The sequence below is a fragment of the Palaemon carinicauda genome, chromosome 3 (genome assembly GCF_036898095.1).
Source record: "Palaemon carinicauda isolate YSFRI2023 chromosome 3, ASM3689809v2, whole genome shotgun sequence".
NCBI classification, from domain to species: Eukaryota; Metazoa; Arthropoda; class Malacostraca; order Decapoda; family Palaemonidae; genus Palaemon; species Palaemon carinicauda.
The window spans coordinates 102,435,902-102,453,576 of NC_090727.1; the positions used below are offsets into that span (position 1 = coordinate 102,435,902).

At 34.2% G+C, this 17,675-nt stretch overlaps 1 protein-coding gene across 1 annotated transcript; it reads right to left on the minus strand.

The window, feature by feature from the left end:
• Positions 1-2,890: 2,890 nt before the first annotated feature.
• LOC137637789 (uncharacterized) lies at positions 2,891-8,231 on the minus strand. The gene is made up of 2 exons (XM_068369903.1): positions 7,710-8,231; positions 2,891-7,524 (listed from the first exon to the last, which is right to left on the minus strand). The coding sequence occupies exon 2, from the start codon at positions 5,701-5,703 to the stop codon at positions 3,745-3,747; it is 1,959 nt and encodes a 652-aa protein (XP_068226004.1). The 5' UTR covers positions 5,704-7,524; positions 7,710-8,231; the 3' UTR covers positions 2,891-3,744.
• Positions 8,232-17,675: the final 9,444 nt, after the last annotated feature.

The window sequence follows — 17,675 nt, forward strand, 5'->3', positions numbered from 1 at the left end:
TGAAGGGAAGGTAAGACAATGGGGAGGATCAAACTAGACACCGCAGGGATGTCATCCTCAATTTCCTAGTAATAAATCACATGGATGAGATGGACTCTTAGTTCCCTTCATATTAATGCTAGTGTATCAATCGCAGATTGAACCCTTCCCACCCCTCCCCCATTCCTAACTATAAGACTGGGGTACCCCCTCTCACCAGGGTATGACTACTCTTCTCCCCTTACCCGAGGAATGGGGAGAGACTGAGTAGTCTCAAGTTTGGCAATGCCACTCACCCTAATAAGGAAGTTATATATAAATGACTACTCTTCTCCCATTACCCGAGGGATGAGGAGAGACTGAGTAGTTATAAGTTTGGCAATGTCGCTCAACCTAATAGGCAAGATATATATATAAATATATATATATATATATATATATATATATATATATATATATATATATATATATGTATATATACATATATATATATGCATATATATATATATATATATATATATATATATATATATATATATATATAGACACATGCTCTTCATTATATATGGGGATTAAAAATAAAATTTAAAGATGAGGCTGACGACTCCAAATATTATCACCAATTACATTTACAATTCCATTAGATATATTATGACATCTGCATATGTAATAATCTTTAATAGTTAAAGTGGTATTTATTATCAGTCCCTGATTCACTGCGATTAGGCGAGGGGTATGTATTCAACCCTCTCTGTTTAGTTCATTTATTTGTTTGTGAGAAACTTTACACAAAAACTACTGTATCGATTTTGACCAAACTTGGTAGTCGTGTTAGATGTGACCCAAGGATGAATCTAACATTTAGAATAAAATACATCAAAGTAAAAGTGCTTAGCAGTATTTTGAAAATAATTGCAATGTTGAGTACTTGGCACATATTTTGTTACACTTTATGTTTCGGAACAACATTACGTAAAAAAAGTACAGACATATGGGGTATGACCCAAGGACAAATCCATTAGAGTTTAAAGAAAATACATCAAAGTCCAAGTACGCATTGGAGTTAAGAGCAAAAGAAGTCTGCTTTACTTGGCGTGACGAAGGCATTCTCTCTACTGAGTGCTCCTCTAGTTCTTACATGGCACTCAATAGAAAGCATGCCTTTACCACGCCCAACAAACAGTCTTTATTTGATCTTCATTCTGCTGCGTAGTTGTACTTCGATATAATTTCTTCAAAACCTAAAGGATTTGTCCTTGGGTCAGACCCCACATATGTTAGATTCATGGAAGTAAATCGAATAATGATGCCAGTTCCCTGACATAGAAAAAGGTTCGTTTTCTGCATAATGAAAATTGCAGTATATTCATCGGTTCATCACTTTTCCCTTCCCAGTTATCTCAAATCTCAAAAAAGGAAAGACGCTTTCAAATAAATTCTCCGGTTCTACATTTACGATCATTTGTTGTATGAATCATGTTGCAAATATCAATTCCTACAACTGAAAGAGTGTACTTTAATAAAGAAAGCAGAAAAAAATTGATAGATAGATAGATAAATAGGGTTGTTTAAAATTGATGTACACTTAGATTCAAAAGTCTGCCGACACTCAAGGGGAATCGTTCGTCAGAGGTCTCTAGTGTTACCATGACAAAACAAAGGAAGAGTTGTTCTTACTACCTTCAAGGAAATGGGCGGAGACTTGTTCAACCTCAGCGAACGCTTAAACATATTACAAATCGAGTTGCCATGTTTCATTCTGTGGTATCATTTGTCCCTCGAGTATTCACTACAAATACATAAAACACACACACACACACAAACATATATATATATATATATATATATATATATATATGTATATATATATATATATATATATATATATATATATATATATATATATATATATATAATATTTTTTAATATTCTTTCGTGGAGCCCAGTAAACACTCACTGGATGGGTAGGTGGCTGAGGTGGGGCCTCGGTAGGGGGGGGGGGGGTTTACTCCTCCCCCGGGCAGTCCGACACTGAAGAATTTGAGGTCGAGGAAACAAGGAAGTCATTTGTATTTCAGAGGTTGTGGAAAGAGGTTAAGAAATTCTTGATACAACTTGTAAAATATTGTATCATTGCCTCAATCTAATTTGATAACCGTTAATGTCCTAGGAAATATTGCTAACCTAATTCATAATTAGTTCATTTGTAGTAGCTAGTAACAACCGAATAAATAGCCTTTGTTGTTCTAAGGTTGATTAGTAACCAAAGTTAACTATTAACTTTGCATAATAAATAATCTGTGATGGAAACAGTAAATACTGATGACTGCTTAGCACTTTGAATACAATCAGAATTTAGTTTATTGAATCGAAAATGAATTGTATTGCGGTAAATGAAACCACTATTACATTCTAGCAAAACCTTTGAGAAATTTGCTTTATTGATAAATCATATATAAAAGACACTTGTCCTCAGAACGACATAATTTTCCAAGATTTTGTAATGAAAGTAAGAAATACTAATTTTCCCGTAATATATTCTCTAATTTTCCTAAAAAATATAAGCGCAGGGGGCATGAGCACAAAATGATTTCCTACACTAATACCTTGGCTGTAAGTTATCAGTGATTATGTAATTACTAGTAGCTTTATCTTCAGAAAATTACGTAGGTTGATTACGCTGACTTCTAATAATCGTGATTCAAATAGGCGTAAGTCTCCATGACCAAGTTCCTATTTGTGTTCCTTTCATTCATTCTTTATTCATTCGTTTATTAAACATCCTCGGCATTTAAAGAAAAAAAAATTGCCTTTTTCGCCGGTATTCATCTAAAGCCGTCAATTTTAGTTCCTAGTTTCTCACTGTAGTGCAGGATATATAACAACTTGGGCTGCCTTGCTGTATCTTTATTGATCTGATTCAGCCTGTAAAGCATGACAATATAAATAGGTATCCAAACATGATTTTCACCACATTTAACAACAATACATTTAATAACATCACATTTTATAATATATAATACATTAACAATAATACATAGTCATAGTGCAATGAATAATAATAATGCAAAATGAACAGCACACGACAAATGCATACTCGCTCAACTTACAATGTGACCGCCCATTCTCAGCCATGGTAATTAATTGAATACGCCATCCGTCTATACACTGCCACCGACACTTGTCAGTCATAACACTGTCCTGCACTGCTTCCCCGCACCAACATAAAGAACTTGCTTGAAGGATTTTCGTTATCAGACCATTACAATTTTTCGTGTCAGTATCCTCATTATGTCCCCGAATACAATGACAATACGAACATTAATGTAAAGTTTACTAATAAATTTTCATAACAAATGCAGAACCAGCCAATTGTAATTTACATAAAAAAATAACACTGCATCCTGTGACATGAATATGTCAATCACGAATGGAAATTACACTACAATAATCACAACAATGACAACTGAGGCGGTGAAAAGTACAACTAAGAAAATCCCAAGGACGGGAGAATTTTGCGACAGTCTCCTATCCTTGGAACAATCCGACAGTACTGCAAATGCCGCTTCTAACTAAGGCAACATGTTCAGTAATTTCGAATATTCCAAAAGTTACAATATTACTAAATACAATCCCCAATATTTATCCAACTTTACATGTACATGAATTTCATTAACTGGAATATTACTAAAACCACATAAATACAAACTATTATGATGATGATCATAATATACTCCCCCCACAATAGATTAATGCCACTTAAGTCTACTGTTCTTCCACCGGAAGTATCACCACTAATCTATGCACTGATCTGGTCATTAGTTTATCAGGTTCTCCTAAATACCGTTTTCCAAACTTATTTATCTTATATCCGAGTATCATATCCCTTGTTTTACCATCTCTTCCCTGCATCCCTTCTACCACTTGCGCTAATTTCCATTCTCCTCTCAATGCATTTTGGTCATTAACAAGTACAATATCACCCTTCATTACACTTCTTACATTCACATGCCATTTTTGTCTTACAATAAGAGTTGGAAAATTTTTCATCCATTTATTCCAAAACAAATCTACTATTTTCATCTTAGATGCATATGACTTATTAAAACTAACCCTCTCATTCCAAAATCCACAAGGAGTTTCGATAGTATATCGACCCAATAGTAAATCATTAGGTCTTAACACAGTCCCTTCGTTAAAGTTTTCCCCTGGTTTGAACCCAATAGGCCGTTCATTCAACATATTGGCAATTTCATACATTACAGATTGTAGTTCCCCAAAAGATATGACTGATTCACCTATGATTCTGGTAAGTGACCTCTTCACCAGTCTAATTAATGACTCGCTACAAGCGTTTTCCCATGGGGCATCAGCCGATTTATTAAATACCCAGGTTAAACCTTTAAATTTTCCAAAGTTAAACACAAAACCTTTATTCCAATGAGTAACCATTTCTCTCAACTCCTTGTTAGCAGACACCAACTGCGTACCGCTATCACTGTAAAGCTTCTTTGGAAAGCCTCTTAGACATGTGAACCTATTCAGTACAGTAAGAACGTTCTGAATATCATAACCCTCAGAAATGTCCAAATGTACAGCCCTTGTAACCATGCAATTTAAAATTACTCCAAATATTTTCCTTTTCACTCTCCTTTTGACAGTATCACAAACCCAGAAAGGGCCAAAAAGATCTAGGCTAACATTATGCCATGGAGGGCATGGTTCAAGTCCCTCTTTTGGGAACTCTCCCATAGCTTGTGATGTACAGATTTTGTCTATTCTTCGACACACTACACACTGTTTTCTAATAGATTTCATAGTTTTCCTTGCTCCCAATATCAAATATTTCACTTGAGCTCTAGCAAGACTTGATTCAACTCCACTGTGATCCCTTTGATGTATGTGAGACAGGTATATTAAAGAGAATGGGTGCTTTGGTGGGAGAAGTATAAACTGATTCTGATCCCAATTGTCCTTCAACCATTTGGACATCCTGCTACCCACTGTGATTATGCCATCCTCTCTCAACACTGGTCCTAAACGTCTATACCTCTTTTCCCAGTCTTGTGGCAAACTTGCTTGAGCGTTTTTGACGAAATACAACTCTGCTTGCTGTATCTCTTCTGTACTAGGATCGCACAATATAGCCTTAAACGATTTTTTCTTTATTGCACTAATAATTCTAGCCATTACTGATAACAGTTTTTTCCCATTGCTAAATCTTTGAATATCAATCAACTGTCTACTTGAATTAATTTCTCCTTCATTTAAGGCCCCTCTTGCAAAAACAACATCAGGAAGATCAGGTACCGTACTCTGTTTTACAGGCCATTCCGAGGAATCTTGATACAGGAATTCTGGACCCTTTTGCCAAACAGATTCTGTGTCTAATTCTCTGGGGTTACATTTCCTAGTAGTCAAATCAGCATTGTTTTCTTCATCATAAGTTAATCCATCTTCAATGAGTTTGAGCTCCCTTTCTTCCCTAATACTTAAATTTTCTTTTACTGAACATTCTCCACATTTGCAACCTCCACATTTTGGGATACACTCCATTCCCAAACTTTCATCTAAGAAATAATTCTCCACTAATTTACCCACATTTGGTTTAGCCCTGAAATGCCAATCAGTAGTGTCATCGTAGCTTATATGATTAATTTGAACAGTACTTCTTTTCACCTTCCTTCTGTTCCAATCTACCCCTAATGCAGAGTCCAAAATCATTGGACAATAATTGAATATTATCTACTGTTTTTATGACTTGTGGCAATAAAGTACAGTAATCTGATCCTATTAGCAGCTCTATACGTCCCTCCGACCTTTGAAGGCATTTCTCCTGCACTTCCAGTCTTCTTGATATTTCTCCCAAATCCATACGATGATGAACAGCAGTTATCTCAGACACGCCACAAACTTCTATAAGTTTTTCTATTCCTGCTTGATCCCTTAATGATACTTTATAAACACAACTAACCAACTCCTCTGTGTGATCACCAACTTTAGTCATAGTTAATTGTATAGGAATACCTTTGAGTCCCAGTTTCCTTGCCATTCTAAATGTAATTAAACTGATGTTACTTCCTGCATCATACAACGTGGGGATAGACTTCCCTTCACTGTTAACAAACCCAGTCATCAGAATTGCACCTTTTTTACTTAAATAGTTACTTGTGGCATCAATTGTTAAATAAGTTGGATTGTTAAATAGTGTGTGTAAACTTGAATGATGATGTTTGCCACACACCTCTCCATTCACCTTTACCCTACATGTAAATCGTTTCTCACAATTCCTCGAGAAATGTCCTGTACGGAGACAGGAGTAGCAAACACCTTTTTGTCTTAAAAAGTCCATCTGATTTTCAGCTGACCATTGCTTAAATGTCATACAATCCTTCAATTCATGAGATTCACTATCATGGACAGGACAATTTTTTCTTTTCTGATCACTGTTATACCTTGTTCTATTAATTCCACCTGTATTTTTTCCTTCGCTAATGTGATATAAACTGGTTAAACATTCAGATAATTTATTTTGAAGTTTCTCTTGTCCTATAGCCAACAATTTTATAGCTTCTGCTAATTCATTTTCCTTTACAAAGTCCCTTTCCACAGTATGTACTGTTACCTTAGTCGCACCACTTCTTGAATTATCTTGTAAATATTCCAGAGCCTTGCGATGATCTGTCAGAAATGTAACCAAATTCTTAAATTTGTCCGAATTTAATTCCTGCACTTTAATGGCCCATTCTCTTTTTAACACCGACGGCAGCAATCTTTCTACTTGGGTTAGTACAGTAGTATTCTCCAGTTCTGTAGTCAAGCTTAAATTACTTACATCTAACCACACCTTTACTACTGTATTGATTAGATTAATTAACTTTCTGTCATCACTATCATTAAGCGGTTTATATGCCCTTATATCTCCTAATATCGCATCGATCAGTTTTCCTTCATTACCGTATGCTTCATTTAGTCTATCCCACATTCGTTTATAATCATCTATATCCTCCTCAAGCCTCCTCGGTTCCCCTTCTAATGATATTCTAAGTACGTACGGGTCTTTCCCATGTTATGACACAACTAGTCTTTCATAATCTCTTACAAAAGCAGGATATGCTCTCACTGAACCACTAAATTTGGGAGGCTCAAGTTTTTTCAAGGCAAGCACAGTATTATTTTTCACTTTTGTCTTTCCCTTTATCACGCCAAGTAATGAATATTTTATAGTTTCCAATTCCTTGATATATTCCTCATATTCCTGACAAGATTCGCCATCCTTTAATTGTTCTATCATTTGTTCATTGATAACATCAACTTTTTCGAAACACTCACTAACCTCAGTGTACAAAACTTCCAATGTTTCTATCGAGTCTCCTCTTCTCTGTGCATCCTTGAATAATCCAACCTTCCGATTGAACCTCCTCTTGGCTGTAGTGCGTTCCTTCTTCAGTTCCTCCATGGCTGCTAAGCGAAATTGCTGAATTGTAGTGCAGGATATATAACAACTTGGGCTGCCTTGCTGTATCTTTATTGATCTGATTCAGCCTGTAAAGCATGACAATATAAATAGGTATCCAAACATGATTTTCACCACATTTAACAACAATACATTTAATAACATCACATTTTATAATATATAATACATTAACAATAATACATAGTCATAGTGCAATGAATAATAATAATGCAAAATGAACAGCACACGACAAATGCATACTCGCTCAACTTACAATGTGACCGCCCATTCTCAGCCATGGTAATTAATTGAATACGCCATCCGTCTATACACTGCCACCGACACTTGTCAGTCATAACACTGTCCTGCACTGCTTCCCCGCACCAACATAAAGAACTTGCTTGAAGGATTTTCGTTATCAGACCATTACAATTTTTCGTGTCAGTATCCTCATTATGTCCCCGAATACAATGACAATACGAACATTAATGTAAAGTTTACTAATAAATTTTCATAACAAATGCAGAACCAGCCAATTGTAATTTACATAAAAAAATAACACTGCATCCTGTGACATGAATATGTCAATCACGAATGGAAATTACACTACAATAATCACAACAATGACAACTGAGGCGGTGAAAAGTACAACTAAGAAAATCCCAAGGACGGGAGAATTTTGCGACAGTCTCCTATCCTTGGAACAATCCGACAGTACTGCAAATGCCGCTTCTAACTAAGGCAACATGTTCAGTAATTTCGAATATTCCAAAAGTTACAATATTACTAAATACAATCCCCAATATTTATCCAACTTTACATGTACATGAATTTCATTAACTGGAATATTACTAAAACCACATAAATACAAACTATTATGATGATGATCATAATATACTCACTATCCCTCCAGAAAAGAAATCTCTCCTGAGCGGCAGCAAGAAACACCTGCACTTGACCATTCCAACCTGGAACCTTTCGAAATTTGTGTGAAGCCAAAACGAGATATTCCTTAGCTGGATTAAAAAATAAGGAATTTTGAGCACCATTTCACTCACATTTTTTATACAATTTCAATCATATTCCTTTATAATTATTCCAGTTAACGAAGATATCTTGGTTGATTTTAAAGCAAACGGGCAAATTATCCTACAGAGTACTTTCGTAATGAGCATATTAATTGGAAAACATGTGGTATATGGAGGACTTCAGAACATAATGATCTATAGTAACTATATAGTATAACTTCGAGCCGGACAAATGTCGGTATAAGGATTCTTTCTAACGAATCCTTCAAACACTCATAAGACAACGGCTCTCTAATTAAAGCTATTATTGTTCCAAAATCTACCATTATGTGGATGAGCATTTAAGACTAACAAAATAATTCCGTTATCGCTACTCGATGATAACTATCTCCAATTTTGCCAAAGGGCCTCGGTAATTATCAAGCAAATTAAAGCTCTTGTAATAAAGATTGAATTAGCAACACAGCAAAGATTTTACTGTATACATTTAAAATTCCAGTTTAAATGTCAATGCCAACCGTTCTTAGCCAAATATACGGGCGAAAAAGGAAAAGTAAAAACTTTTATGAATGAAGGGCAAGAGGGTTGCGAACTAAAGACTGAGATGGCACATCCCCTTGAATCTGAATGACTTGAGAAATATCTTACAGTAAAGTATCCTTATGTATTCCAAAATGTTCCTATCTATGAATATCTAAAGGCCTATGAAAGTCTTTAGCAATCAATTTAGCATTCTAAAACTAAGTTTTTGGAAGTATAATACAATAATTTTTATTGGAAACATTGCAATATCAAGCGAAAATTTCTCCTGATATGCATGAATGTCTAGAAATCAATTTATATGGTGACCAATTACTACATTCAGTACTGTAATCTCTCTCTCTCTCTCTCTCTCTCTCTCTCTCTCTCTCTCTCTCTCTCTCTCTCTCTCTCTCTCTCTCTCTCTCTATGAATGTCCTCAAGGAGTCAAGGCTCGTATAACTCATTTATGGCGTTTTTATGAATACTTTACAGCATCGAGCCATAAATGAAACTGGAACAAGACTAATGTCGAATCTCCGAACAATATAATGTAGCTGTTAACGGAAGGAATTGTTAAGTTATGCCACTCCCTTAATTTCTACATGCTTATACAGATTCTAGATTTATATATATATATATATATATATATATATATATATATATATATATATATATATATATATATATATATATATATAGGCTATATATATATATATATATTTATATATATATATATATATATATATATATATATATATAATGTGTATGTGTTTTGTGTATTTGTATTGGATAGTTGAGATGTCAAATGATACCACAGCATAAGATATGGCAACAAGATTTGTAATATTTTCCAGCGTTCGCTGAGCTTGGACAAGGCTCCGCCTATCTCCTAAGAAGTAGTAAGAAATGCAACTCTTTATTTGTTTTGTCATGGTAACACTACAGACCTCTGACGAGCGATTCTCCCAGAGTGTCGGCGGACTTTTGAATCTAAGTTTACACCTAAAAAATGCCAAAAGTTATCATAAATCAATCATTTATTTTAAAAGCAAACAACATTGTGTAAAAATATCAACTACAAAGCTAAGGTCATTATATTTACAACTTACTAGAATACCAAAGGAATTGCAATGAGACGCTACCGAAGTTTCAAAACCTTTATAAAGAAAGATGGTAAGAATAAGATTTTGAAAGTTTGTACTTACATACGTTTTGGAGAGAGAGAGAGAGAGAGAGAGAGAGAGAGAGAGAGAGAGAGAGAGAGAGAGAGAGAGAGAGAGAGAGAGAGAGAGAGAGAATACCGGATAGTATTGCGCAGGGGACAGCTAATATCAAAATCGGAATTGGTATTGGCAAAACTTTAATTTGTTTTCCAAACATTATTCAATTCAAGCTAACCACATGAAAGAACAAATTTAGTCCAGCTTCAAAACATCATAAAACTTCACCCGTTGGGAAAGAACCAAATCTTTTGTAGTGACAATTATCTTTTCGATACAATATGTGCCAAGATTGACAGAGGTAATGGGACCACGTATTTCTGTTATCATACTTAAAATGGAATACATATATCTTTCTAAATGAAAGAAGTTCAAAGTATTTTATGCAGATATAACAAGGCACAAATCATCGATTCACAAGAGAATTCATTGAGTTTTCGTGGAACTAAAATACGTAAAACACAATATTACTAATATTTTAATATCATAGCTCATTTAAAGGTCTAATGACACCTTACGAATGGCAGGGGTAAGGGACAGTGACAATGTCATAGCAGGACAATGCCCTAGAAACAAATATACGATTAGCGCCCAAGTCACCTCTCCACCCAAGCCAGAACCAGGGAGGGCCAGACAATGGCTACTGATGACTCAGCAAGTAGACCTATAGGCTCCCCTAAACCCATCATCCTCACAAGAATGGTGAGGTTGCATACAAAACAGAATTTCATAAAAAGGAAATCATAATAAAGAATCAATAAGTTAGCAAAAACATAAGAGACTTGTGAATACCAATACATGCTGATAAGGAAGGAAAGGGTAAACAAACCGATAGGGCAATAAGGATAAGGTGAAGGAATAAGGAAAGATCTGACAGAGATCACAAGACAAATCAAGGCTGAGGAAAAATACTTCACCTGAGAGAAATACGGTTTCTTTCCCAGAAACATTAAATTGGATTCGAAGTTGTCATTCATGTGTGGTGTTTGGGTGGAAAGACGCTCAAATTTCAATCTTTAGACCTCGAGGGATTTTCTCTGAACAGTTTAGAGGCGGTAATTCTATTTTCAGTTTTCATTTCAAGTTCGTTTTTGTCACATGATCTTCTGTAAAATTCCTACGCATTATAATAACCATTTTAGTTGTGTCTAGGTATACATAACGCATATATGAAAATGTATAATAATGATTAACTTTTGACTGCCTTTTAAATTTCAGACACCAATTTGAACTAAAAATGAACTCATGTTTTAAAGATACCAATTTCCAGAGCAAATATTAACTAATTTCTAGATAAGAATCATGTGCGTACTGATACAAATGGTATTTCAACTTATCACAATTAGCATCGAGAGATCTATTTGTTCCTCGAGATAATATTGCAATACAAACTCCCTATTCATTTCAGGCGTTGCTTATTGACTGACATCCCTTTTCCCTTTTAATGAAAGAGTGACGCGACTGAGGTCTGGAACTGGGTAGTTGCTGTATGTTATGAGAGAGCGAAATGGAAAGTTCTACTATATATTTTTCTTTAATAATTCCTTAGTTTCCCAAAATTGCTGAAGCGAAGTCTACTCAGAGTAAGCCATAAAACTTTAGCCCTTTCAAAATATTTCACGAGGGTTGGGTTGTTTCAACTAATATTTATAAAAAGAATAAACAAATTCTAAGGGCCATTGGCAGTCTCATTCCTGTTGATAAAACGCCTAAGCCATGTGACTGTTCAGGTACTTGGGAAAATAAGAAGCGAGCTTAGTCATTTGTTTCCTTTTTTCAATAAAAATAGTTAGAAAAAAATTCTTTTCAAATAAAATAGAGAGTTTTATCTTTATTTCTAAGCAGTCTTCTCTTTCGAAAAAATTGTCAAGAATGTTGATATTTTTATTGCATCAAATGGAGGAATTATAAAAAAATGTCTGTTTGATAACATAAGCAATGTCGTTCATGGGAAATTGGAGGGGCAAAAACACTAACTGAATTAAGAAAATAATCTAAGGATTAATTTTTTCTATCATAAAGTAGGGCAGGTAAATATTAAATCATTTGTATGAATATGAAAGCTATCTAGAATCAAAAGCGCTGAATCTACGAACGTCATATTATGATACAATACGAAGAGTTTCTTTCGTTTTATTTTGTGATATATTGAAATATTATAATAAAGTTGTACTCATTTGAATATTCAGTCTTATTTTCGTAATGAGATGTTATTACGGAGTTGAAACGGAAAGTTTTAAATTTAACTCTTTCTTCGCGAATCTCTGAAATTAGAGAAGGGGGCATCTTCTTAATTCTTTGCATCTAAAAGCAAATATTTGAGATGAAAATAAAGGTTACTACATAGAAGAATGATCATAATGAAAATAAATGTGACTAAAATGCAAGCATTAGTAAATTTCAACGCTCCAAAAACTGAAAACCTTTCGATTATTCGCTCCTCTGATTCAAGAAAATATTATCTTGATGCAGGAATTTGTCATTTGATTAGGTTATATAATAGCAAGATCTGTCAACTTCACCAGTAATTGTCTCAAAGCTTTTTCTATTTCAAGTTTATATCTATCACCACATAGGTTTTTCTATTCTTCTCTTTACACAATTATATATACAGATATATACATAATTGTATTACCAAACATAATATATATATATATATATATATATATATATATATATATATATATACATACACACACACACACACATATATATATATATATATATATATATATATATATATATATAATCTGTATATATATATAAATACATTTACATATATATTTATATATAAACATATATGTGTATATATAATCAAATATATATCCAAGCGTTCTCATATATATATACAGTATATATATATATGTATATATATATATATATATATATATATATATATATATATATATATATATATATATATATACGCAAACACACACACACACCGTTGAAGCAATGCAACACTTTCCTTTCCAGTGTCTGATGGAGCGTTTACTATTTCGAGCTCCGACACCAGAACTTCATTTCAAAGTTAAAAACAAAAGTTAGAAGTCAGAGAGAGAGAGAGAGAGAGAGAGAGAGAGAGAGAGAGAGAGAGAGAGAGAGAGAGAGAGAGAGAAGCAAACGTGTTCTCTATGAAATATGCAGACTGTCCAATCCTCTTGCTAACGAAGAGAGCGAGCAATAAAAATCAGCATCAAAGAGGTAACATGAATGAAAGCGACACTGATGCTTTTACCTTTCCCCTTCCATATAAGTACCACCGCTGATTCAAACTCCCATTCACATACCTGCAACAGAAGATTGGATTGTGTAAGTCAGATTGTTATTTGATCAACACTTTCCAATAATTAGCAACAACATGCAAAGTGAAATTGGGAATGACGCTTCAAGAGCTATCTAGAATGTTACCCCAAAAATACATTCTGAACATTTTAGAAACTCAGGGACAATAAATGAATATTTTTAATTTGCGGTCAGTCATTTTAAAAATGTTAAATAAAAAACTGAAAAAATTATAGCAATTTACAAATTTTGAAGTAATCACAATTTAAGCATAAAAGAATCCTAATAAATGTCTTTACGTTAAAAATAACTTTGTACAAATCCCCATTTTCATAGACCCATAAGAGAATTTCGTTCTACCTTTCCATGACCTTAAACCTTGTAAATGACCTTGAATCGGTGTCTTTACCTTTTCTGGACCCAAAAAACATTAAGAATGAATAAAGAAGAACCTGATGTCTTTCCGAAGAAGACTTAGGACTAATATTAGGCGTTAATTAAAGGCAAAGGGGCCAAAATTGTATATCAAATCCTACCGTGAAACATTATTAAAAAAAAAGTTTAAATGTAATAAAAAAAAAAATCTGCATTTGGTATTCACTGGCATAGAAAAATATTCTTAACAGAATGGATAAGGAGACAAAATGAACTATCTCATGATGCGAGCAATACAGACAGGAGAGTGACTGGTTCTTAAGGGGACTGAGTAAAGGATATTTCAAGTCTTCATAGTCACTAATATACTCACAGATGGAATGATACGTAAAGCTAAAGAATGGATTATATATATATGTATGGTGCGAAATCAAGGTGAGCAGACAATAAATGAATGTACCAGAATTAGAGATAATCTTCTCCATCACGAGGCTAAATATTACACAGTATTATAGAAGTTTTATTCCAGCTGTGACAAAGTTGTGGAAGAATCTTCTTAATCGAGTAATTGAATCGGGAAAACTTCAAAAGTTCAAACTTGCAAGATCACTATCTCTATTTCATAAGTTTCATAATTTCACGTAATGACCTGTAAAGACAATGAAGATTTCATCATTACTAATGCCTTAGAATCTTAGATAATTAATGGAAGCCATAAACGTTTACCGATATCTAAGTTCACTAACTTCAAGGAATATAAAAACGTTCTATCGACTTCATCATCGAGTTTAATTCTCGTCCGATGGCTAACGACAAATTGGCGGATGCTATTCCCCAAAAATTCAAAAACTTAATAAGGTTTTGTATTTCATCGATGGTTACTTTAGTATTCTTTTTTTTTTTCTTACAAATTTACTTAAGATATACGGTACGAGTTTAATATGTATTTTATAACGAATCATGTTCCTACAATTAAATATTATGCACTGAATTTTCAGGAAAATTTTCTGAAAAGGAAAGAAACCTAAATATAAGGAGAGAGAGAGAGAGAGAGAGAGAGAGAGAGAGAGAGAGAGAGAGAGAGAGAGAGAGAGAGAGAGAGAGAGAGTTACAGTAATTTACGATATTCCTGATACCAAAGAGGCATTTTTTTCGCTACAACTGACAGCTTGATTTTATTTCGTCCTGTCGAAAGTTAAAAAAATCATTATAGAAAATACTTGAATGTCAACCACACGCAGCCTAATTTAATCTATAGACAAAGTTCCGTTGTTACATAGCAGGGAGAAAAAGCAAACTTTCATATTCTGTTTGGACTCCCGTCCTCATTAGAAAAAAAAAGTTCTTTTGACTCGAACCTAAAATACATGGACACAAAAATTACATATCCTCTTCGGTTGGATATTTTTTATTTTTGTATTTCGTGTAGCCTAACTTTCTAAAGAGGATACAGTGGACAAACGACAGTTATACTGTGCAATAAAAGTTAGAAGAGTTGGACAGCAATTGGGAAGCTGGAAATAAAGAGAAAGTTGTAAAGTAAAACCAACAAGGGACCAATGGAAAGCAGCAAAGACCCCCAAGTGATGCCTACAGTGCACCACCTGAAGTGTATTGACAGCACTACCCTTCTACAGCGCACGACGTGTGTGGACATTATGTAAAGATGTCAGTTCTCTTTCCTATTCCCAAGCTGGGTCTCTCTCTCTCTCTCTCTCTCTCTCTCTCTCTCTCTCTCTCTCTCTCTCTCTCTCTCTCTCTCTTACTATAAGTATATATACATGTTGCTAATGAGTTCAACAAAGATGAAATGCGTTTTCACCTATTATGTGTATGAGAACATTTCATTGGTCTATATGAATGAAAATAACAAACGTTGCAAAGCTTAAACCGAGAGAATGAAATAAGTAATAAAACAGCATAGCTTCTTATGTTACCATTTGCTAAATGAGTTGAAAAAATTAGGCTTGTTTGCTCTAGCTTACGACCATAGCATTAAATAAAAAAAAAAAAGAATTGCATATAATTCAGTAAATCCATTCAAGTGGTGATTAAGTGATATTACCAAACGTAGTCTCTACAAGCAAGTCCACATTCCTGGGAACAGTTCTTTCATTAGTCCTTGCAAAGAAACGAGGCTGAGGTGACATTCCTCTTCCCCTGATGAACTCTTAGACATTCAAAAGACGGAATAATTAGAATGCAAAATGACAAGTCTTAATAGACAATGAACGACACGAGAGAGAGAGTGCGAATCTGGAAATGAGTTACTTAATTAAGAAGCGACATGTAAAAATTAATGAGTCTTCTTACGCATGCAATTAACTTCCTGATGGTGTGCCCATGTTGTCTAACCACCAAAGAACGTAAACAAATGTCAAAATTAATTGGTTATTGATGCCTGAAAGATAATGAATAGAATCATCTCCACCTTATAAAGAGAAAGTTTAAAGGTTTAAGGGCCATTCATGAATGTCACAGGCAAGGGACAGTGACATTGCCCTAGCAAGCAGGACAATGCCCTGGAGACTAACCACATATACATATGGTCATCGCCCAAGCCAACCCCACCCATCTAGGACCATGGAGGGCCAGGCAATGACTGCTAATGACTAAGATCACAAGGTTGGTTAGGTTGCAGAAACTACAAGAAACTATCGAGCTTGAGCGCGACTCGAACACAAGTGTTTGGATATATATATATATATATATATATATATATATATATATATATATATACTGTATGCATACATATATACTGTATACATACATATATATATATATATATATATATATATATATATATATATATATATATATATATATATATATACACACCTAATCTTTCCTGTCACGATGAGTGATATTGCCAAACGCATGACTACTCGGTCCCTCCCCGTCCCTTGGGTAGGTGGAGAGGTATTAGTCATACTCTGGTGAGAGAAGGTACCCCAAATGGGGTAGGACAGGATGAATCTGTGGGAGTGTGAATACCTATCTAAATCTATAGCCGTCATTTTTGACGGGCCGCGAACAACAGTAACTAATTACACATTGGTCAACGGGAAAAGTTAAGTCTAGCGACTGTATCTTTACAGTTAATTACTACAGAAATAAAGGCAATCTATAACTTGTCAATTACATTTCTTTTTCCCCATTTTGTTTTATCGAAATACAACTGGTGTAAGAATGGAAAAGGAAACATTCAGGGGATTGTTCTTTGCCCATCATTAAAAAGAAATGGTACCTTGAAACATATTCGAGTTGCAGAGGATTTTAATGTTCGTTTAAGAATAAAATGTAATAAAAATTTAAGAGAAGTAACCGTTTTATCTTTCAAGCCTTGCTATCAAAAGGTCAGAATATGATCCATAATCCGGCAATACTTTGTATCAGGACACTGGAAACGTCCCTGCCGAGGTTTGAGTCCCGTTCCAACTAGTTAGCTTCTTGGAGTGCGAAGGGAGGCGTATTTGGCTGAAATTAAGAAGGCCTATATAAAAGGCCCTTCCCTAATCTAGAAGATTCGCCAAAATAAAAAGCATATAATTAAGTCTATTTCACCGGGGAAAATAGACTTCTTCAGGTTTAATCTAAATAGATACAGATTGATTTTCAATTCGATCTGTTGATTTTTTCTCTCAATTATTATCGATGCTGGTTTAGTTTTTGATACTGATAAGAGATGGAATTTGTTTGTTTTTATTTTCCACTTTTTTCGTAATCATTCATTCTTTGGATCTCTCTTTCAGTTTTTATTTTTAAAAATCTTTTAGATTTTGTAGGATGCATTATTACTTGTGTTTTCTT

Bases quoted from the DNA above. Each gene is read 5' to 3' on its own strand.
- LOC137637789 (XM_068369903.1), bottom strand. From the start codon at position 5,703: ATGATTTTGGACTCTGCATTAGGGGTAGATTGGAACAGAAGGAAGGTG.